This window comes from Alligator mississippiensis, chromosome 1, assembly GCF_030867095.1.
Source record: "Alligator mississippiensis isolate rAllMis1 chromosome 1, rAllMis1, whole genome shotgun sequence".
Classification (NCBI taxonomy): Eukaryota; Metazoa; Chordata; order Crocodylia; family Alligatoridae; genus Alligator; species Alligator mississippiensis.
Genome location: NC_081824.1, coordinates 65,563,349 through 65,587,888, shown reverse-complemented (window position 1 = coordinate 65,587,888; position 24,540 = coordinate 65,563,349). Strand labels below are relative to the sequence as shown.

The 24,540-nt window shown below is 46.1% G+C and overlaps 1 protein-coding gene across 4 annotated transcripts in view; it reads left to right on the top strand.

Moving 5' to 3' along the window:
• FILIP1 (filamin A interacting protein 1) overlaps positions 1-24,540 on the top strand; it is a 224,845-nt gene that overhangs the window by 175,590 nt on the left and 24,715 nt on the right. For all 4 annotated transcript variants that reach the window (XM_059731266.1, XM_006262253.4, XM_059731268.1 and 1 more), the window contains one exon: positions 21,466-24,271. In XM_059731266.1, coding sequence (XP_059587249.1) covers positions 21,466-24,271 — 2,806 coding nt within the window. The remainder of the gene's footprint in view (positions 1-21,465; positions 24,272-24,540) is intronic.

Sequence of the window (24,540 nt, the reverse complement as noted above, 5' to 3'; positions counted from 1 at the left end):
AGAGAGCTCCAGTAATCTCATTGGCTAAGTACAGATGTGATGGGCTAGCTGGTAGTGATTTAGCCCAGGGGTTTTGAAAAGGTAAAAGATGACTGGAGGGCTTGGGATTCCCTTTCCTCACCAGTCAGGCCCCAGAGACTCACCCTCCATGTCTCCTAATTGGCCCCTTGGGTCACCTGGAGGGAGATAAAAGGGCAGCGCAGCTGACTCAGGAGAGACCATTGAGGGACCACAAGGAAGGAGTTTCAAAGAGCTGGCAAAGAGCTGGGCCAGCGGGGCGGGAGCAGTTGCCCCTGAAGAAGTGGGACCTGCAGGCAGTAGTTGGACCCTCAGCAGCGCGGCGTGCAGCCGGCAGGAGAGCCTCCCGCTGGGCTGTGAGAGGCTGTGGCCAGCAGGAGAAGCTCCCCAACTCCAGCAAGGATCTGAGCAGTGACCTGAGAGGTTCCCAGCTCTGCTTTCAGCTCCTCCAATAAGAGGCTAGGAAGCTCCACGTGAAGGAGGGGCTCCAGGAAGGTCAAGACCCCTAGCACCTTGGAGCAGTCCCAGCACTGGTGGCTGTGTGGTAGAATTTTTGCCTACTGCGTGGGAGATCTGAGTGCAAGTTCCAGTTGGGATGACTTAGGCTGAGTGAAGTGACAGAGAGAAATTCTTGTTGCAGTGGAAAGGGGGTCATTGTGTTTTCCCTCTTCCCTTCTCCCTCCGGGTACCTAGGCCCTATATTCCTTGTTTTTTGATGTTTTGTATTTTGTGCCTTTTATATTTCGCCTACCAGTATTGTTTGTTCTGCTGCTTGTGTTTTATATTGTGTTAACCCTGTCTTTTGTCAACTGGATGAATGTGTCTATGATTGTAAGTGTCTAACCTTTATTGAATCCTGCCCCCTCAGGGCATTGTAGTGTACCCCCTAGTTTATACCTGTTATGTTCCCAGTACTGTTCTCTCATTAAAAGGTATATGGTTAAGTCCCCATTAGTGATCTGGCTTTGCTCTAAAGGGGGGCGAGGGTCTCTACACCTCCCACAGCGCTTGTGCACCTGCTCTAATCCCTTCAATTGGAGAGGGGGTACCACTTGGAGTACTGCCCAGGTTACACAGATATTCAAAAAGCCCCTGGTGGCAGAGCTCTATCGCATTTTACTTAAACTGCTCTAAGTTAGACCAGAAGCAAACTGAACAGATGTTCACTGTTTGGTGGGGGGAAGAAGGGCTCAGAGCCTGGGCACACACTTCCCAGAAGGCTGCTGGAGTGGCCCCTCTTCCCAGCTCTGCCCCCCACAGTGGATGGTGACTGTCAACAGTGTTTGGGGGAAGAGACCCCAGACCCTTTGCCCCATAGTCCCCCAGCCAGGAATCAGCATGCTGCAGGGCTGAGGCTGCTGCAGGGAAAGAAACCCTGGATCCATTCCCCTGTGGCACCTCCCAACTCCCCCAGTTGGGCAGTCCTCCCAGCCAGCCCAGGGGGGCCTACAGGGGAAAGTGATCTGGATGCTGTGTCCCTGTAGCCCCCCAGCCAGGCAGCAGCATGTTGCAGAATTGGGGTGGCTGCAGGGAGAGAGACCCCTCTTTTCCCCCCCATCACTCCTGCCCAAGCTATCTGCGGCTCACACCTGGCCAGAGGGAGGAGGTGGGGTTGGGATCAGAGGCCATCACTGACTTGGGTCAGTGACAGCTGAGGAGGTAAGGCCAGCCTGGCACTTGCGCAGAGCAAAAGAGCTCTGCCTGAGGTTCGAGTGCATCCCTATGCACTACCACTGGGTATGGCAGCAATTGCGCTCTAAGTTAACCCTTAACAGGATCTGGCACAGGCATTCAATAAAGCGCTGTAATAGAAAGCACCTTAGTCTAATACCTCATCCATTTGTGGGTTAACATAGAATATAGTCCACCATTTTTAAAGTGCTCTAAGAACCATGAATATCTGTTCAGTTATGGCTTTAGAGCACTTTCTATACACCTAAGACACAATAGGTATAACATCTGTACTAAGCGATTATGGTAGGAGAACAGGAAATGTACAAACACAAAACAGAAGGGGTGGTGGTGTCTACTTACTATCAGGTGTGTCTGTATAGCATAGTGCAGTACTAGGTAAAGTCTGATAGGGTTACCATATTTTCAATTTCAAAAAAGAGGACACCTGTTTGGGGAAGCAGGGGGTTATGATTGTGCAGGAGCAGTGATATGCTCATTCCCTGCCCCTGACTCCCAAGCCACAGCCCCTCACCCCATTTCTGCTGATATCTCTCACTCCCAACCCGCAGCCCCCTGGCACTGCCCCCTCACACCTGACCCATTCCCTTGCTCCCCAGTGCCCCTCACTCCCAAGTGACAGCCCCCTCAGCCCTGCTGCTGCTTCTCACTCCCGACCTACAGCCCCCACCCCTCCCAGCCCTGCTGTCCATGCAGCTGCCTGCTGCCCTCAAAGACCCCCCACCCCATCCCTCGCTGGAGGGGCAGGCACCTCCCCAGCCTCCCCGTCTAGCTGCAGTCCCAGCTCCAGGACAGCTTAGACACCTGCCCCCCTCACGCACCCAAATTTTAATGTCCCATCTAAACATGACCCTTGCAGTGATGTTAACATTATCTTTTCAGGTAACCTGGCTTTTAAAATAAGTATCCTTAATCCGTGTTTCATAATGAACCTTGAAACCTAATTGCATGGTGGGAATGACTGCCTTCCTTGACGTTGAGCTGGTGCATGATCATTTGGAACAGTTAGACATTTATAGTCAGCAGGACCGGATGAACTTCATCTGAGAGTGTGGCAGAAATGCCACCGTCTGTGCCCCTCTCCAGAAATCAGTCTCTGCCAGCGTGAGAGGCTTGTGTTGAATTCCTCAGGGCAGGGGATCTGCCTCCCTGCCTACATGACAAAGCCTCGGATGTGGATGCTCTGGTCACCTGGGGGGAGGGAAAAGCCCTGCTCACTGGCCCAGGTAGCCAGTGATGCTTTTTTAGATTGGTTGGCTAGTGGCCAGCACTGGCAGCTTTGATTGGACAGGGCTGCTGAGGTCAGAAAGGTTATTTAAAGGCCCGGGCCAGGAAGAAGGGAAGCCATTAGCCATGCAGGCATCGAGGTGAATCTGAAACTGGCTCTCTCCTCATAACTGCATGCTCCAAGAGTGACCTGCCTCCAGAGGAAAACTCCAACCACCTCTGGATGATGCGTGTGAGTAAGGTACTCGAGATCAGACTAGATATTTAGCTTGCAGTAACTCAGATGCGTGTTTAAATGGCTACCTCAGCCATTCTAGTTTGCTCTGTGGGATTCCTCTGATATTCCTCTGATATTTCTATGCTACTGCTCTACCTTTTACCCTGTTTTTGCCCTACCCCCTGTAATCAATAAAGTGCTCCTTGTGACCGGTGTGGGAGACTTATTGAGGGGTGGGTCTAAATTATGCCGAGGAGGCCCCTTTGGTCTGTGGACTAAGGGAGACTTTCCTAATAAGCCCCTGACTTGGGGGAAGTGCCCCAAGTGCCTGTATTGGGTCTAGTACCCATTGGACGATCAGGCCTGTGTTTTCCAAGGTGCGCAGAGCCAGAATTGAGTCCAGAGCCTTGGATGGTGGCAGTGGGAACCCCAGGCTAGTGGGTGTGCTTCAGGGAAGAGGTCGGCTGGACGTAAGGCACCCCAGGGAGGCACTCGGAGCCTGGAAGGTGGTTGGGCATGTGCGGGCCGGGAGTGATCCGGGCCCTTTTTCACACCGCGCGGGCTGTGGCCAGCAGCCCGGGCACACTGGGTCAGAGAAAACAGGCGGCACGCTAGAATTAGTCACGGACTCGTAATGGTTGATTCAAGATTATTTACTTACACTGAAGATGGTCGCGGTGTAGGCTGGACAGTTTCCCAGGCACAGCTCCGATTAAATCCTCGTTTGAGGACTACGACAAGCTCGGGTCTCTCCCACGGAGTTGTTGAGGCTCCGTGGATCCTTTTGCGCTCAGGGAGAGGGATACATCGAGGATTGCGAACGGCGACGGGGAGAGGCTAGAGGCTGATCAGACCTCTGTTGCCTGCTTGAAATGCGCTAGGTCCAATAGGCTCCGCAGTGCTTAGAGATCTTCACACAGCGTGAAGTCTCCTCCTCCTGGTGTTCGTGGAGACCTCCAACTTGGGCGGAAACCACTCAAGCTTTTTATACGGCTAGCAAGCCAATTACTAGCCACCACGTGTGAATAATTTCACGCAAACCAATAATGGGGCTCGAATTATTTTACAAATGGCGGGAACTCTTTGCAACGAGCATTTCTTAGCTGCAAAGAAGAAATGCACACTGCAAAGAAAGCTACAATTTGGTGGGAAAATAATTCAGTGGTGCCAAAGCGCACACAAAACAAAAATCACACCCTTGGGTTGTGACATCCCCCCTTGCTGAAGGCACAGCTGAATTATGCTGTACACTTGTCATTCGAGTGATCCAGAGCTTTATCATGAGTCATCAAACAAACAGACAAACAAACAAACATAAAATTCCCCAACATAAAATTCGCTCTCCTGGGATTGAGTTGCACAATAACCAACACAAATACACATATTCAGATTCATAACAAAACTACACGATCAGGGCTTCAGTGGGCGTCATGGCGAAGTCGTACGTCAGGCCCTCACTTCTTCCGATGATGTTATCCTTCTCAGGGCCTCTCTTTACCATGCACTCTGAATTCCGGATCTGTAAACAAAAAACTCTCAAAAAAAATAGGTTAACACATCTCAACATATTTACAAAGTTTCCATGGAACTTTACTATAATACAAGTGTTCACCACCCTAAACTACCCTCTCTTGTACACTCAACTAGATGAAATTGTCGAGGAGCCGTCGTCTAGCTCTTCTAGATGACGGAAACCTAACTCATAGGCCAGTTGCCATTGGCCTGCGTCCCCTAAAATCTGAAGCTGCCGCTTATTGAGTCCAGGACGCTGTAGGAGAAATCCAAACATGTATCACTCTTCTGGTGTTCTTTGTGGCAATGATGGAAGATCAGATTCACGGTGTCTTGTGCCTTGAATCTTGGTCGGGTGTCGACGGTCCCGATCAATAGATAATCTTGGCTCCATCAGGATACGCAGTCGTGACAATTGACGAAGGAGATAACACACGGGTTGGTTCACCATTGGGTTGAGCAGAATCCGGAGGACGACGATGTTCTTTCGCCCACAAACTTCAAGACAACTATCTAGGCTGTGAACGGTTACTGGAACGGTTCCAGGGTCTCATAGATGACAATGAGGCCATGGTCTTATTCTCTGGAGTGATGTCATTCCCAGCGCACATGCTCTGGGGTTCCAGGCACAGTACGAGACTCCAATGATTGCTAGCATGAGATGTTCTGCGCTGGTATATTCTGGCCGTCCTTCATGCCATACATGGGCTTTTTGACTGATCAGTCCTGCAACAAGCGCTGGCAGTGGAATAGGCCAGTGAACGTTGACCACTATCATGTCGATGTCAGTGGCATGTCCTCTACTCCATGAAGCTTGTCTGACTAAGAAGCTTCCTTCTTCCTGGTTCAGCAGGTTGGATCCAAGTTCCACGACTAAACGTCCCAGCCATACAGCTAGAGTCTCTTCAGGTTGGATTCTTGATTCTCTGCATAAATCCTGTAGTTCAGTTCTGGTGCGAGCATAGTAGGCAGTAGCAACTTGGTTAGTCATTGTTGTAGGCTGAACTGCCGCTGCGGGAGTCACTGTTGCTATTACTGCTTCAGGCAGGAGGGGTGGATGCACTCCTCTGCTTGACTCTCTCTTTTGTTGGCAGGAAGGCGTGGTCGGCAGAGGCGTTGCCGCGTCGCTAGGTGGGGTTGCCGGAGACGACGCTGCGTCAATGGGCGGAGTCGCTGACCGAACTCTCGCGGGTTCCTCCGAAGCTCCACCCTTCTCTTCCGGTTCTTCCACATGGTCTCCCTCTTGCTCGGCGCCATCTTGGGCTGGCATTTCAGGATCCCTTCTCTCAGCCGCTGCTTTGACCGCCTGAACAGCCATATGCAGCTGGGCCTTTAAACTTAAATTCTTGTTCATTAAATCAGCAATTGTACGGAATGTTGTACTTAATTCTCCCCCCTTGTCGTACCGCGGGGCCACCCTCTCATCTGCGGTGCGTTCCTCCGTCTCCAGATCTTCGCGGAGCTTGGATGGAAGCTCGCAACCCCTTAATCTAGACGCCATGAGGGGAGGGAACTGGCCGATCGGCACCGGCTCTTCACTTTCCCAAGCATATCGTAGGCATCGGGCACACTCCCGGGTGAGGGTCGGGTTCACTGTGCCTGCCGGGTTGACTCTGGCGAGGGACACAGTATCGAGGGGCCTGAACAGGACCCGCTCGTCGCTCATCATACACCCAAATGCCGTGGGGTGCAAATACACTTCCCTCTCTCTCGGGGCTCCGTCTTCAGAAGCTCCCTCTTCTCCCTTCAGCGAAAGGCATCCGCTGACAAATTTCTCACCCGTTCTGCCCGCCTGGTAGTAAGTGATATGCGCCTCCAGCTCCTCAAAACTTTTCACTTGGCGTTGGTTATTGCGCCAAGGGCAGTTCTTAACTAATTCTAGCTGTAGCGGGTTCTCTCCTGATCCCATCCCCATCACCATGTGCAAGCCAGGAGCGATCTGGGCCCTTTTTCACACCGCGCGGGCTGTGGCCAGCAGCCTGGGCACGCTGGGTCAGAGAAAACAGGCGGCACGCTAGAATTAGTCACGGACTCGTAATGGTTGATTCAAGATTGTTTACTTACACCGAAGATGGCCGCGGTGTAGGCTGGACAGTTTCCCAGGCACAGCTCCAATTAAATCCTCGTTTGAAGACTACGACAAGCTCAGGTCTCTCCCACGGAGTTGTTGAGGCTCCGTGGATCCTTTTGCATGCAGGGAGAGGGATACGTCGAGGATTGCGAACGGCGACAGGGAGAGGCTAGAGGCTGATCAGACCTCCGTTGCCTGCTTGAAATGCGCTGGGTCTGATAGGCTCCACAGCGCTTAGAGATCTTCACACAGCGTGAAGTCTCCTCCTCCTGGTGTTCGTGGAGTCCTCCAACTTGGGCGGAAACCACTCAAGCTTTTTATACAGCTAGCAAGCCAATCACTAGCCACCACGTGTGAATAATTTCATGCAAGCCAATAATGGGGCTCGAATTATTTTACAAATGGCGGGAACTCTTTGCAACGAGCATTTCTTAGCTGCAAAGAAGAAATGCACACTGCAAAGAAAGCTACAATTTGGCGGGAAAATAATTCAGTGGTGCCAAAGCACACACAAAACAAAAATCACACCCTTGGGTTGTGACAGGGCGCAGTGAGGTGGGCGGCTTAACACAGGAGCGCCCCCTACTGGCCCGCCACAGAGAGTACTGAAGGAGCTAGCTGAAGTCATTGCGAGACCTCTGGTGAAACTCTTCCAAAACTTGTGGTTGGGGGAGGCCCCTAAAGACTGGAAGAGGGCCAATGTTATGCCCATCTTCAAGAAGGGGAGGAGAGAGGACCTGGGCAACTATAGGCCAATTAACCTAACTTCTATCCCAGGGAAAATCCTGGAAAAATTCATTAAGGAGTCTATGTGCAATATGCTTGCAGAAGATAGGATTCTGAATGACAGCCAACATGGCTTCATCATGGGTAGGTCTTGTTTTAACAATCTTATCTCCTATAACTGGGGAACTCCCCACCTGGATAAGAGAGAGGAGGTCAACATTGTATACCTAGACTTCCAAAAGTCCATGATCTGGTATCCCATGATGTTCCCACAGCAAAATTGGAGGATTGTGGGCTTAACTGCTTGACAGTTAGGTAGGTAGGAAGCTGGCTGTGGGGTAGGACCCAGAGAGTTCTAATGAATGGTTTTGTGTCATCATGCCAAGAAGTGGCCAGTGGTGTCCCTCAGGGGTCCGTGCTTGGTCCAGTGCTTTTCAAAATCTTTATCAATCATTTGGATATAAGTGTGAAGAGCTCATTGGCCAAGTTCGCAGATGACACCAAATTTTGGGGGAGTGTGGTCACACTTGAAAATAGGCTGCAGATACAGGCGGACCTGGCTAGGCTGGCAAGTTGGTTGGATCAGAACCAGATGAAGTTCAACATTGACAAGTGTAAAGTGCTCCATCTGGGGACAAACGAACACCAACATACTGGCTCAGTGGCACCAAACTGACTAGCACCATGACTGAAAGGGCCCTAGAGGTAATAATAGACCATAGTATAAACATAAGCTGGCAGTGCGACGCTGTGGCCAACAGGGCATATAATACTCATGCATCAACCAATGCCTCTCAGGCAAAACTAAGGAAGTGATTCTTCTACTTTAGTCAGCATTGGTGAGTACTGCATCTAGTTCTGGGTGCTGCACTTCAACAAGGATGTGGAAAAGCTTGAGAGAGTCCAGAGAAGAGCTACCCGTATGATCAGAGACTTGCAAGGCAAGCCATATGAGGGAAGGCTGAGGGACTTGAGTCTCTTCAGCCTAAAAAAGAGAAGGCTGAGAGGGGACTTGGTAGCAGCTTACCCTTATGTTAGGGGATTACATCAAGAGCTTGGCAAACAACTGTTCACTAGGGCACCCTTAGGGAAAACCAAGAGTAATGGCCACAAACTCCTGGAAGACCATTTCAGGCTTAACACTAGGAAAAACCTCTTCACAGTTAGGGTGTCCAGACTGTGGAATAAACTCCCTTCAGAGGTAGTGCAATCACCTACCCTGGAAATCTTCAAGAGGAGACTGGATGGTCACCTAGCTAACATCACCTGATCCCAGTTGTCTTTCCTGCCTAGTGCAGAGGGGCTGGACTCAATGATATTGTGAGGTCCCTTCCAGCCCCTTTCAATCTATGGATCTATGAATTCTTTTTGGAAAAATGGCATTGTGAGTTTCTTCCTTTGTGTCTCAGTGACTGAACATGGGCAGAACTAAGATAAAGGGCACTATGTGTAGATAAAATAAGGCTGCTAGCGTACAAATAAGGCTGCAAACATTTATTGCAAGGCAATAAATCAATTAGCTTTAAATGAAGAGTTAAACCTCATGATGAACCAGCACAGCCAGTTCAGCATAGATGCCAATTTAGAGACTCTCAATGCAGTTTGCCACTTACTCCATATTAAAAGAGTTTAGGGCCAGCAGCCTATGTCCTATTTTGTCTTCATGTGAGTATTAGGGGCTTGGATGAGTGGGATCTCTGGTTGCATTTTACCATAAAGGCTAGTGTTGTTGGTTTTTGCCGTATTGGTCTAAGGATATAGGCAGGCAAGGTTCTTCGGGTAGATGTGATATCTTTTATTAGACCAACTAAATAGTTGGAAAAAATGTTTTTTTTTGCAAGCTTTCAGGTGCAAACACCCTTCTTCAGGCATAGGGAGACTGTGCTGGTGTTATGTGTTCTCCAAGGTACCTTGCCTGAGACTGTGTGAATATACCTATATCTCAAAAATAATGTACCTTAGAGAACACATAAAACCAGCAGTCTCCCTGTGCCTGAAGAAGGGCATTTGTGCTTGAAAGCTTGCAAAGAACATTTTTCCAACTGTTTAGTTGGTATAATAAAAGATATTACATCTACCCACAGAACCTTGCCTACTGTAAATACTGACACTCCTGCCCACCAATCTCGGCCTTAGTTAAACATTTACCATCTTTCCAACTGGGTCCACACCATAAACCATACTAACTTCCTGCAAATACAGATGCAATACAGATGTAGGTACAACAACCAGACCTTCTGGCTGCTGACAGGAAGTTGGAAAAAACCTATGCGATTAATGCCAGTTTTACTTTGTGGGAAAAAATGCTTTCCAAAAAGTGAACAACCAAACCCCTGAGAAGTCCAGTGCCAATCAAAATCAATAAAAAATATTTAGCACACAAAGTTTGACACACAAGGTACTCTGAGCAAAGGATCAAGGTAGACCTTGGGAGAGACTGAACAATAGCAGCCAATCAGAAACCTCTATAACTCTCAACAGCTAGTCCAACATCATAGGAAATGGTGGCTTGGAAAAGAGCTGCTTCTTTGTCTTTCCCATAGCATGAAAACTTCATGCAACCAGAAGTCTTAGCCCCAGTTATGTTGAGATGGGAAGGGGAATGTTATCCCTGCCCAGCCACACAGTCCCCCATTCTGTCTGGCAGGAGGGTCATTTCCAGTACAAATTTGAAGAATGAATAAATAAGAAATCATGAGCTTCTTTTCCTCCTTTTCCACTGGTACCAACCAAGAAGAAAAGCACTTTAGTGCACAGAAAGAAGCAGGGATGTTACATCTAGACTGGCCTCCAGGATCTAACATTGGTTGGTACCAGATGCTTCAAGAATTATTGCATCTTCCTCTGTAATAGAATTATGTACCACCTTGCCCTTCTGGAACATTTGTTCTTACTGGTTAATGTCTTTTGATGGTTGGTGTATGACCTGAAGTATGAGGGTGTACATCCCTTATTATTTCTATCTGATCCATTGTTACAGAGCATATTCTCATTATCCATATTGATTTTTAAATCTTCTCCTGGACCCTAGAACATTAATTTTACCCATGACTGGAGAGCAATTAATTTCCAGTCATCAAGATAATGCATAATCTCTGAATATAATTAGTTCCTCAGGGAGCATGGGAACTCGGGTTGGAATAGTCACATTCAGAAGATGATGGAAGAAACACATTTTCACATAAGTCTTCACATAGGAATTTCTGGTAAAATATAAAGAAAAGAAAATAATACTTGGATCTCAATGAGCTTTCCAAGTGTGTTTCTTATCCCCCATTTTACCAAGAACTTATGACACAGGGGGTCTGATTTTTTGGCTTTTCTCAAAGATACTGAGCACTTGAAACTCCTATTGATGAATATAGCATACATCATTTTTCAAACTTTTGTCCGTGACTCTGGAAAGAATAAGACAACATGGCCTTAATTTGGGGGACAGAACTTTCTATTTGTATCTACACAGTTTCACTGTATCTGGCTCTTTATTTTGTTGTTCAGTTGATTTTTTTCGTTGCTTTACTAAAACCATCACATCATTTTAACACGGGATACAGTTTTTTTGACTGCCTTTATGACGCAGAGCAGAGTTTTTCTTTACAGTGCATGGAGACATACCTGCTCTGAATCTCTGAAGATTTTCTCAGTGAGTCGTTGAGTGAGTGACAGAGAGTACTGTCACAGGTCTGAGTGACAGCATGATCCAAGTCAATGCTGGATACAAATCTCGTAAGGGGCAAGATGGAGTCTTAGAATCTACTGAAATTCCAGTGTAGCAATTGAGGGTGAAGTACTGTATAGTAAGTATCATAGCAAGACAATGCTGATTTTTTTTTTCTGCTTACTAATGTAGCCTGGGTAGTACCCAATTATGTACTCCCCTCTCCATTTGAAGGGAATGTGAGCACGGCAGGTGCACTGTGGGGTGAAATTGCCTACTACGAGCAGTTTTCTCCTTCCCCAGGACATGTCTTAAGACTTTAACTATATACAAATTTATTAATACATAGGAAGAGCTAAAAATGGAACATATATATATAAACACATGGAAACTATGTGCAATATATATACAATTCTATGCAAATACTCTGGATGCAGGTGAGGGATCCGGGGAGCAAAGTTCTTAGTAAACATCATGCAATCTTATACTCTAGTGAAATACTAATCTACAAAGCGTGAGGCACAAGTTCACAAAATATGAGGTGCAGAAACATCAGATGTGAAAGCTAGATCTCTAAAAGGAAAAAATAGAACAGTCCTTGTCCTGGGGCAGGGGCAACGCCCCAAAAATAAGGAGAGGGAAAAGATCCTCAGGGCCCTTCAGGCTCCCCGCTACCCAGCTTGAATAGCCCACAAAAGGGAACCCTCAAGACCCCCAGGAGCCCTTGCCCTTCAAGGCTTTCCCTCCGGGTGCTAGCCCTAAATGATGGGGGAATCCCCTCCCCTGTAGGAATCCCCCTTTCCAGGGCAACTCACAACTCTCTGGGCCTGATGAAGCTGTGCTGGTTTCCCTGGGTAAGGTGTTTTCTCCCTCAGCAGGGAAGTCCCCAGCTGCTCATGGCTCTCTGGCCTGGGCCCTCTCTAGGCCCTGTACACCATCCTGTGCACTGATGGCCCTTCTATGCCGCATGTCTGGCCTTGTGCCAGGGATTGGAGACCCAAGCTACCTTGTGCAGCACCAGGGTCTTGGTCCGCTCCCGGACCTTACGTGCACTACTTTTGCACCGTGTTCCTGGCCTCATGCCAAGGATTAGAAACCCGAGCTGCCTCAAGCAACTCCTGGATCCTGGTCCGCTCCTAGACCCTCCATGCACTGGCTGTGCACCGACTGCCTGGCCTTGTGTCAGGGATTGGAGACCCGAGCCGCCTCATGCAGCTCCCAGGGCCTTGGTCCTTCTCAGACCCTCTGTGCACTGGCTGTGCACTGACTGCCTGGCCTCATGCCAGGGGTTGGAGACCTGAGCCATCTTGCGGAACTCCCAGGATCTCGGTCCCTGTTGGACCCTTCTTGCACTGCTCGTTGTGCCTCCTTGCAATGGGGCTGAGGGAACATGGCCGCTTGCTGCTCCCTGTTCAACAATTCTCTTCTGGGCTCTTAAGGGGCAACAGCTTCTCCCCACTGGCCAGCTCTACCAGCTCTTCTTTGTCCTCTTCTCTATCCCCTGTCACAGCTATCTGTGTGCTGGACATGCTGCCTTTTTATTCCCTCTGGGAGCTCTGCCCCAAGATTGCAAATGGACCAATCAGCGAGAGAGGGGGTTAGTTCCCCTCTCAAATCTGGCTCTTCGCCTCGCCCCTGGGTAGGGGTGGGGCAAGTCTCTTCCCTGCCATCAGCTGATTGGTGGGAACGCTCCACCAATTGCTCGAAGCCCTTCCGAGCCAGAAAACCAGGCTGCTGTCAGTAAGCCCGCCACACTAATGACCAGGAATCCTGGTTTCTATGTTTAAAAATCACAAATTCTCTGACTGAAACTCCCCAAATCTGCATTTTTCCGTGATTAAAGTGAAACACCAATATATACACCAATATATACATATGCAAGGTTCTTTGAGTAGATGTGATACCTTTTATTAAATCAACTGAGTAGTTGGAAAAAAGTTCTTAGCAAACTTTCTTAGAAAGACAAAAGGTAAGGCAGAGAAGGGAGGGGGGAGGAGGCAGGGGAAAGGAAAGGGAGATGTTACAGTGATAGAATACAAAGTAGAAAAGAGGCTGTCTGTGAAAAAGGGAATAGTAAGAGATTAGGAAAACAAGAATGAGAGAAGATAAAAGTGTGCCAGGACATCAGAGAAAATATAAATAGGTAGAAATTAGAAAAACAAAAGGTAAAGCAGGGAAGCAAGGGGTCCCCCAGCTGCCAGGGCTATGGGGCCAGGGACCCAGGTCTGCAGCCCCCTGCCCATCACAGCAGCACCCGAAGCCTGGCTGCTGCCTGGGGGAGGTGGTGGCTGCTGCAGCAGAGCTGAGCATGGAGCCCGACTCCCTTTCTCCCATGAGAGGCATGGCCAGAGTGCAGTCTGTTGCAGGTGGCTGGATGCAGGCTGCCCGCTTCAGGCTTGGGGCTCACTGCCCTGCTGCCCTCCCCCGAGTGTCTCCACGGCCCAGTCAGCAGGACCCAGCATGGCAGGGAAGAGTGGGATCACATGGGGAAGCTCATTGCTGCTGCTGGGTGCTCTGCACCACTATGTGGAGGTGCGTCTTGCCCACCCGGCAGCAGCTCCATGCTGCTGCCCCTGCTGCTGCTGGGCAGGCAGGGGGTGCCTTGCCATGGTGGTACAGAGCTCCCAGCAGTGGCAACAAGCTTCACCTCCCAGTTCCACTCTGCCCTGCTGTGCCAGGTCCCCTGTGCCAGACTTACCTGCAGGAGCTACTCTCCAGACTGACTGCCAGCCATTTGCATGTGTGAATGTGCACATGCATGTGGCATCCACTGTCTGACCACCCTCCTTCCTCCCCCCAGACTCTTGCAGGCTGGAACTCTGCCAGTCTGCCAGGGCAAACCCATTACTTCCCTCATTTTTCTCCTTTACAGGTGAAAAGCTGGGGTTTTTCTCCTTAAAATGAGAAAATCTGGGTTTTACCACATTTTTCCATGGCAAACAGAAAACCCAGATCCCTGCTAATGACACCATAAAACAGAACATTGTTGTATATTATTTCTGATATTTTGGGCCCAAGCTAGTCTTGACATGATTATCCCACTCTTTTGCCCCAGAAATGGAGCTTAAAATAGCTTCCATGGATACTGAAATAGAAGCTTATTACTTCATGAAAGGTCACTGCTAAAACTATAGGCAATCTATCTTTACTGTATAAGAACTGAGATAGAGTAAAATGCTCCCAAGGACTGTATTACACTTATGAGTTCGTGCTCACGAGTTCACTCCTACATGTAGGTACTGTAATACTACTTTTTCTAAAACAGTTTTGCTTTTTGTGAAAAGTTCAAGCTCTCTGAACAGTCTTAGCAAAACAATGGCAGCACCAGTTTTTACCTAAGACTCCAGGTCCTGTCTCTCATTATTAGCGACTTACCGAAACCATGATTTGGCAGATTTCATGGAAATCACAAAATCCAGCATCGCCCACAAAAGTGGGCAATGTCTGTGAAATCTGTGAAAAAAAGAAAACTTACTGAAAATAAAATGCTGACTCCCCAAAGGGAGCCATCAGTCTTCATGGTGCAGTCTTCCAGCTGCGTAGCCTGCCAGTAGGGCTGTGTGAAATTTTGGCACCCGTTTGGTTTCAGATTTGGATATTTTGACAGTTGAAACACTGAAACTAAAACAAAACACAGGGCTCCGAAACAGCTTTGAAATGAAATGGGCCATCCGAAAAGTTTTGGAAATTTTCTGAAATGATTCAGATGTTTATGAAAAGTTTCAGAGGCGGGCTTGCAGGGAAAGGAGGTGGGGAAAGGACTGCTCTGATATTGACATTTGTAGGTGGCCAGTGACAACAATCTGTCCCTGAGGTCCCTTCCAATACCAGTGCTGGGGAATTGAACTTGGGGCTGGGAAAATGTTCAGGTCCATAAACATTGTCCCTCCCCCACCTCCCAGTTTGATTCCCTGGCTTCCTGATCTTTCCACCAGCTCTCTGATCATTGCCCCCAGCTCTTCCCGGGGGGTGCAGGCCCCTAGATGATGCCAGGTGACAGCAGGCTGCCACTGCCAGCTGGTGATGGTGGCAGCTCTGGGCTATTTCCCCAGCCAGCAGCAGCAGCCTGCTGAAACCCCGCATGCAGACCCAGAGGCAGCGCCCCCCAGGAAGAGGTGGGGGAATGATTAGAAAGGTGGGGAATTGGGCCAGAAGTTAGATTTGCACCAGCTCACAGGCAGATCCCTGACAGGTGGATCCACCCCAGCTCCCAGACAGCATTTGGCATCCTGCTGAGCTGTGCTACATCCACATGATGCTGCAGGTGCTGGGTGGGGGGGGGGAGGGAAGGCAATCCCTGCTGCCCCCTGCTACTCCCTGCTGCCCTGTGCTGCATGGGGGGGATCTGCCACAAGCCCTCAGAGGCTCCATTTGCTGCTGCCAGAGCTGGTGAGTGAGGGGCTTTTTCTTTTTTTTTAAAGCTCTGCATTAACCAGCTGCAGAGCATGCGGATGACAGCATGCTGCTGCTGCTGGCTGGGGCCAGTGCTAGCACCCAAGTCTGCCCAGCGTAGCCCACACTGAGCACTGGGAATAACCCAGTGCTGGCACTGGCCCCAGCCAGGAGCGGAAGCCTGCTGTCATCCTGCATGCAGATCCGGGGGCCCGCACCCCCTGGGAGGGTGGCAGGGCTGTGCCAGATTCTGCTGCTGGCAAGTGATAATAGTTTTGCTTTGAACAGGTTGAGGTGCAGTTTTCCAGAAACCCCTGCACCTATCTCCTTGAAACTTGGCAGGCTTCATGGCCTCAGAAGGGGCTAGCATCCCTGCATGTTTCCTCTGAATCAGGCAAGAAATGACAAAATTATAGGCAGTTTTGTGATTCCCCATTATAGCCTATGGCCAAAACACCATTGAAATTCTGAATCAGCTCTGAAACAGTTTCAGCTGAAATGAAATGGGATGGTGATTCAAAACACCAAAACAAATCACTGTCCCTCTGAAATGCTGATTCCGAAACTAAACAAAACACAGCCGTTTCGGACAGCCTTACAAAACACTGAAATGAAACAGTGTCCTTCCTAAACACCAAATCCCAAACCAAACCAAAATGCAGGTGTTTCACACAGCCCTATCTGCCAGTGGGATAGGGGGACAGGGGGAAGGGGTCTGCCCACGTGAAAGGCAGCCCAAAATGGCTACTGCTTCTGTACCTTGCTGCTGATTGGTGGAGAGCGCTGTCTGTCATGTGGCCCCACCCCTCTCCACCAATCAGCTTCAAGGGCTGGGGCCACATAATGGACAGCTTTCACAACCAATCAGTGGTGAGGGGTGGGGCTGTATGCTGGACAGCCCTCACAGCCAATCAGCAATGTGGGGCAGGGCCATCAGAGCCCCTTGACTAATCAGAGGTGGGAGGAGGGTACTGCCATGATCAACCCATGAATATATATATATATATATATATATATATATATATATATATATAAAATGAATGATAATTAATTATATTCATATAATGATATTCATTATATTCATATAATATAATATATATATATATATATATATATATATATATATATATATATATATATATATATAAAAGAAAGAGCTATGTTTTTCACATTCTCAAAGCATAGACTTTAAGAACAGCACCAAAAATCACGAGCTGGCAACACTGACACAGGGTCCTGTCTCCGCGTGCTGTGGAGCCCCCATCTTGGGGCACCCTGCACCCCAGCCAGCCTCTCTCTGGTGCCTTGAGACAGGTGAGCAGGCAGCCCTGGGCTGGCTGGTCCCCTGTCTCTGTGTACCCTTGAGATGGGGGCTCTACAGTGCATGGAGACAGGGGAGCAGGCAATCCTGGCCTGCCTGCTCCCTTATCTCCACATTTGACACAGCACATGGCACTTGGCATGCTTTGCACTGCCTTTTTTTTTCTCGGGTGTTTTTGCTACTGGGAAATCCTGGTAGCAAATTTTGCTCCAGCGCTGCAAATTGTGGTCTGTGGTGCTCCAAAGAGATTTGCAGCACCAGAAACCACATGTGCCTGCACATCTGGATCCAGCAAGTGAGACCAACTTCTTCTGAGTTAAATTCATAAGGATGTGAATCTTGACCAAATGTTAGTAGATCAGATATTGGGACTGTTTTAAATTAACATTTTAGAAAAATAAGCTTGTGAGCATTCTGGGATACAGTTCTTTTGTGTTTTCCTTACCTTATAAGGGTTCTGAGTGATCTATTAATTCCTATTTTTTAACTTCTGTATTGCAAGTTTCTCAGTGTTGCCAGTGCCTTTCTATGCACAAATCCTAGAACATATAATCCTAGTATAGGCAGACAAGTTCTTTGGGTAAATGTGATATCTTTTATTAGACCAACTAAATAGTTAGAAAAATTGTTCTTTGCAAGCTTTCAGGCACAAACACCCTTCTTCAGGCATAGGGAGAACCTGCTGGTGTTTTGTGTGCTCTACTAGATAGAATGGAAACCAATATGCAAAATGTAGGTCTGTGAAAATGCAAATGAATGGCAGTGAAGATCAAAGTGGATGAGAGACAATAGGTGCCAGACAGGTAGGTGGGGGTGGGGAAAGGGGAATGTTGACTCGGTGATAGAATGTAGCTGGGAAAATGTAGAGGTTACCTGGGGTTATCAGATGGCAGGCAGGTTATAATGTGCCATAAATCAAATGTCTGTATTTAGTTCATGATTTTTTTGTATCCACTAGATTTATGAAATGAAGTTTGTAGGCTTGTCTATGAAAGCTGTTTTGCAAATTCCCTTTGAGGATTAGGACTGAGAGATTGGAGAGAGAGGTTGTCTTGTGAGATGTACTTCTCAGAATACAGCCACAGTACAAGCACACAGTACAACCACAGGTAATTAGGTATTTTTGGTTTTGATAGATTTTCAGTGTGTGTTCATTCTAGTTTGCAATTGTTGTTTGGTTTCTTCTACATATTTTCCATCAGGGTATTTAGTACATTGGATGAGATATATTACATTTATGGAGGTGTGGGTGTAAAATCACATAACCCTATTATATGCTTCATTTGCATCTTCTTTCACCTTCATTTTCCCCCATATCTCTTAGGTGCAGCAAGCAACACCAAGATTTACTCCATTTCTTTATGTATTTTCTTTTCTCCCCCTGCTTCTAATTCTCTCCATCCCTTCTCACATTCCAGCATCATGTATTTTCACTGTTTCTGTTCCCTCTGCTTTCTTCCTTCCTGATCCAGCAAGAGATTCAATTTCTTGTGTTTCTACTTTCTTCTTACCCTCACTGCTGAACCCTTTCTCCCATTCAGGTGTATTTTTCAACATTCCTCTTCTTGGGGAAGACCTTTACTACTTACTGTACCTGCAAGGTTCTGGCTGTCTTCTCCTTTCTTATAGCCTTTCATTCCACTTCTTTCTTTTGATTCTCAGGAAAACAGGAAAGATACATTAACAGTCACTGAGAACCAAGAGGGGAAAAAAATCTAGATTTGTAAACTGTGTGCTTAGGAAAAATGTAGGCTTCTAAGTAGCTAAGCATGATAAAAAATACCACTACTCAGGCAGCTAGAAAACTCAACTGATACCCAAATTTCAACTACTAAGATCTCTTTGCACCTAAAGCAGGACTTCCCTGCAAGCTAAGAAGTATTTCATTTTGAGAAGCTAGATACGTAATTCCTGAATAGAATTGAGGTATAAAGATGTACATCTCTTAGGCCTGATCTGTTACATGTGCTTTGCACACACTTAATGCATACTGAAACCACTGAGTTTCATGCAGAGCACACAAGTCACAATCATTTTCATTCTAAAATATACAGCTTCTGGTGGTGCCTGTATCTTGACTAACAGCTTGCTGGGTACAGCACTTATCCATAAAATTGAAAATGTGGGTCTAGGCTTTCCTCAGGCTGAGATTCCAGACCCACATCTCACACTTCACAGAGGAATGACCTGATCACCTGTTGAAGCTCTTCCACCCTTTTTATTAACATAAAACAACCATACAGCAAAGAGTGGCAAAGTCAGAGGGCTGGGAGGAAGGCAAGCAAGAAAGAGTGGTTAGGGCACTCACCTGGCAGCAGGGAGACCTGGCTTAGCTCCATGCTTACTGAACTGTTTATGGATTTACATTAGACATATACCAGATAAAAAAAACAGAAATAATCCTGAGAGCAGGACCTGGAACCTAAGTCTCTCCATTTCTGATTTAGCACCCTAGATCCTAGGCCACAGAGATAGGACCCTGTTGCTTGCTCACCTTTTGTCCCAAGGCACATATTCATGGAACTAAATTCTAAGGTCACCTTCAACAGGATAGATAGAGGATGCTCCCATCCAGACCCTTCTATAGTTTGCATCTACCCAGGCTGTGAAGAATTTTGAACTTTGGCTTCTCCTGTAAGGGTGAGGGCTCTACCCATTAGGCAGTCATATAAAAGATGTGAACTGCTACTGCCCATAAGAGTTTTCAGTAGTCTGGATCATAAGTGGATAGAAGCTTCTAAGCTCCAGAGAGGGTTAGGGTTTCCTATTGCTTAGCTCTACATAAGACTCCCTACTCACCATCTGTAATCTTTAGGTTACCTTTTAGAGGTGTCTGACTATCTGCATTGTACAATGTAGAGGGGCCTCGGGCACCTTGCCTCTGGTTCCTTGGACTACACTCTTGGGGACAGGCATCTCTGTTTTAGATGTTAGGGCACCTAACACTTGGCCGGCACCACAAAGTTCAGCCAGCAAAGCCAGGTTGATGTGGAGTATGGAAAGACCACACCTAGAGCCAACAGGTCTACCAGTAAAAACTCCCAGTGCAGACACACCAGAAGGCAGGTTCAGGTGACGCAAACTCTGTCACGTGGGAGAGCCGGTGTAATTTTGAGACCAAAAAAATATTTTTGCTAGCAGAGCTGCATCCTCACTCAGGGGTTTGATCATGTTAATACTACTGTTGTAATTAAAGCAGCAGCAGCCATATATTGCAGATATAGCCGAAGTTGGAGATGCCTTAAGAAACCGTTTTGATTTTGCCTCAAGTTAATATGGCTCTTACTATTCAGTGAGAGCTAGCTTTTCATTTGGTTGTTGTGGGTTAAAATATTTTGGACATAGAACAAAGACAATAGATTTCTATTGTTACGCATATGGGAACTGAAAGTACTTTGATAATGGACTGAAAGTTATGTAATTTTACAATAGCTTACAAAAACATTTCTGTATCCTTTTTAAATTATGCTGTTGCTTTTACAACAGTACTCCTAAGCTGTAGGCAGCAAATATCCCTACAATAATATAACCACTTTTCATATCAGCAGAACAGCATCATTCTCAATTTTCTGTTGAAAAGTGCTCTGATACTTTCTATGTTAATATCATTGTTTTCTGGGTTTATAGCATAAACCTAAAATATTTATAAATGTGTTTCATTTTGGCTTTGAAAAGCTATATGAATAGAACTAGAAAAATGATCAGTGCTTACCTAGAGTTTTGAATAATCTTTCTGATAATGGATTCATTCCTATAACAGCCTTTGTATTCTGTGACATGCTGGGAAATACAACTGCCCTCTAGTTGCTAGATGTTAAGTAAAAAAGTGCCTGCTAAACTGCTTTCAGAGTTTTGAATAGTCCAACCCTTACAGTCAACAGAACAGGACTAGCTGTGTATTCTGTGGAACTGAGAACAAAAAAACTAATACTTTAACGTAACAGTCACCAGGGTACCATGTTTGTTTTTGCAAAAAATTCTTATTATGTGATGTCTAGATGGTGACCAGTCCAGCGTTGGCATACTGTACTCCCATTCAGCTATTTCACTTTTAACCAACAGTGATCCACCAGAGTATGGCTACTTGAAACTTTTGCTTCATTTCTGATGTCATTTCATTCATTCTTATATGTATAACAAGCTGGTGAACCTCTCTCTTTAAAGAACAGGTTGGGATATGAAAGCCATATACATGCCCTTTTGAGTAACTACACTTTCACCGTCACCCTAATTGACAACTACATTGACTGAACTATAGTTCAGTTCAAAGCCGTGTTTTAATATCTTTGTTAATTGTGCATACATGTAGTCCGTGTAGAAGATAAGATATTCTGCTAGTAAATGGTACTGCATGAAAGAAGAATTTGTTACGCCTATCATTAATGTATTTAATTACACCCATGTAGTACTTTACAACAGCTGAAGGATAAAATCTTAACACTTTACACTGGCTTTCAGAATGGTAACTAATGTTATATGATATTTTGTAAACTTTTCAAGCTTAAGGAGTTGTGCTTTGGGAACACAATTCTTATATGGAACAATATGTTGAAAGACTATTTTGGGTACTAATAAAAATGGAAAACTGGTGGTGAAAAATGCACTGGTATAATACATTTATTCTTTTTCAGGTTAAAGAAGCTTCTTGAACAGGAAAAGATCTATCAAGCCCGGAAGGAGAAAGAATATACAAAGAGACTCAATAAATTAAGAGAAGAACTAGTTAAACTCAAATCATTTGCACTCATGCTGGTGGATGAAAGACAAATGCATATTGAACAGCTTGGTCAGCAAAGTCAGAAAATACAGGATCTTACTCAGAAACTAAAAGAAGAAGAAGAAAAGCTTAAAGTTATTAGTTCAAAAACAAAAGAAGATGGACAAAAACTGATGAAGTTAGAATCAGAACTTGAACACAAGACATCAACATTTTCTCAAGAAAATGAGGAGATGACTGCTAAACTGGCTAATCAAGAGTCACATAACAGACAGCTCAGGCTTAAGTTGGTTGGTTTGACTCGTAGAATAGAAGAGCTGGAAGAAGCCAACAAAAACCTTCAAAAATCTGAAGAAGAACTACAGGAATTAAGAGATAAAATAGCAAAAGGGGAATGTGGGAACTCTAGCTTGATGGCTGAGGTGGAGAACCTTCGCAAGCGTGTGCTTGAAATGGAGGGCAAAGATGAGGAGATCACAAAAACTGAATCCCAGTGCAGAGAGCTGAAGAAGAAACTTCAAGAGGAAGAACACCGTAGTAAAGAGTTGAAACTTGAAGTGGAAAAATTGCAAAAGAGAATGTCAGAACTGGAAAAGCTGGAAGAAGCTTTCAGTAAAAGCAAGTCTGATTGTACCCAGCTGCACTTAAACCTGGAGAAAGAAAAAAATTCAACCAAAGACTTGATAAATGAGCTAGATACAGTGAAGACCCGAGTGAAAGACTTGGAATCTTCAGAAAGTAGATTGGAAAAGGCTGAGTTAAGCTTAAAAGATGACCTTACAAAGCTGAAGTCATTTACTGTCATGTTGGTTGATGAAAGAAAAAATATGATGGAAAAAATAAAACAAGAAGAAAAAAAAGTTGAAGGTCTGAACAAGAATTTTAAGGTGGAACAAGGCAAAGTTATGGATGTGACTGAGAAACTGATAGAGGAAAGTAAGAAATTTTTGAAACTGAAGTCTGAAATGGAGGAAAAAGTGTCCAATTTGACAAAGGAAAGAGATGAGTTAATCAGCAAACTGAAAAATGAAGAAGAAAAATCCTCTGAACTGAATTGTAGAGTTGATCTGCTGCAGAAGAGAATTGATGGTATAGAGGAAGTAGAAAGAGAAATAGCAAGAGGTCGAGCCAGAAAAGGACTAGAACAAACTTGCCATGAGGATAACAAGATTAAGGAACTAACCATTGAAATTGAAAGACTTAAAAAACGCCTCAAGCAACTGGAAGTGGTTGAAGGAGATTTGATGAAGACAGAGGATGAGTATGATCAGCTGGAGCAGAAATTTAAGACTGAGCAGGACAAAGCCAACTTCCTGTCTCAGCAACTGGAGGAAATGAAGCTCCAGATTGCTAAAAACAAAGCAATAGAGAAGGGTGAAGCTGTGAGTCAGGAAGCAGAGCTGAGGCACAGGTTTCGGTTAGAGGAGGCCAAAAGCAGAGATTTGAAAGCAGAAGTGCAAGCTCTGAAGGAAAAAATTCATGAGTTGATGAACAAAGAAGACCAGCTTTCCCAGCTCCAAGTTGATTATTCAGTTCTTCAGCAGCGTTTTATGGAAGAAGAAAATAAGAACAATAGCATGGGGCAGGAGGTCCTAAGCTTAACAAGAGAGTTAGAGCTTTCTAAGCGATACAGCCGTGCCCTGAGACCAAGTATAAATGGCAGAAGAATGGTAGATGTTCCTGTGACATCCACTGGAGTGCAAACTGATGCAGTAAGCAGTGAAGCAGCAGAAGAAGAAAGTCCAGCTGTGTTCATAAGGAAATCTTTCCAAGAGGAAAATCATATCATGAGTAACCTGAGACAGGTAGGCCTGAAGAAACCCATGGAGCGCTCATCTGTGCTTGATAGGTATCCCCCAGCAGCAAATGAGCTTGGAATGAGAAAATCTTGGATACCATGGATGAGAAAGAGAGAAAATGGACCCCAGACAACTCATGATAAAGGAACGCGAACACATGGCAGTCCAGAACATCCTGGGGAGGTTGTACTTTCACCAAAACAGGGACAGCCTCTTCACATTAGGGTGACTCCAGATCATGAAAACAGTACAGCTACTTTGGAAATAACCAGTCCAACATCTGAAGAATTCTTTTCAAGTACCACAGTCATCCCTACCTTGGGAAATCAGAAACCACGGATTACCATCATTCCATCTCCAAATGTTGTACCCCAAAAGGGAAAGAGTAGTGAGAGCACAATGGGTCCAGAGCGTGCTATGTCACCTGTTACTATAACGACTTTCTCCAGAGAAAAGTCCTCAGAAGGAGGGAGAACTCCCTTTATGGATAGACCCACATCCCCCATTCAGATTATGACGGTATCTACGTCTGCAGCACCAGCAAAAATCTCTGTCTCTCCAGAATCACAAGATATGACCATGGGAAGGGCTGTCTTCAAGGTAACACCAGAAAAACAAACTGTCCCGACACCAGTCCGGAAGTACAATGCCAATGCCAACATTATAACCACAGAAGACAACAAAATACACATCCACTTAGGTTCTCAGTTCAAACGCTCTCCTGGTGCCACTTCTGAGGGTGCAAGTCCTGTGATAACAGTCAGACCAATGAATGTAGCAGCAGAAAAAGAGGTTATGACTGGTACTGTCCTTCGTTCCCCCAGGAACAATCTATCCGCAAGGTCAGGAGCAAGCAAAGTAACAAGCACCATCACTATAACTCCGGTTACAACATCCTCCACACGAGGAACCCAGTCAATGGTAAGTAGCTTCAGGCACTATGAGATACTCACTGCAGGGAGAAGAGAAACTATGTTATGAATTGGTTTGAGTCACCAACATGAAAGAACAGTTAGGAAACTGTTGACTTCAGTTGAATTATTTGTGGTTTGTAGTGAGAAAATGGTAACCAAGGACAGAATGTATGCATGTATGTGTGATTTAATGGTCTCTTTTGACATTCTGTCACTTCAAGCAGCTGAGGTGAGACATTTGAGAAAGTCCTTGAAGAGCTATGGGAAATGAAAGAG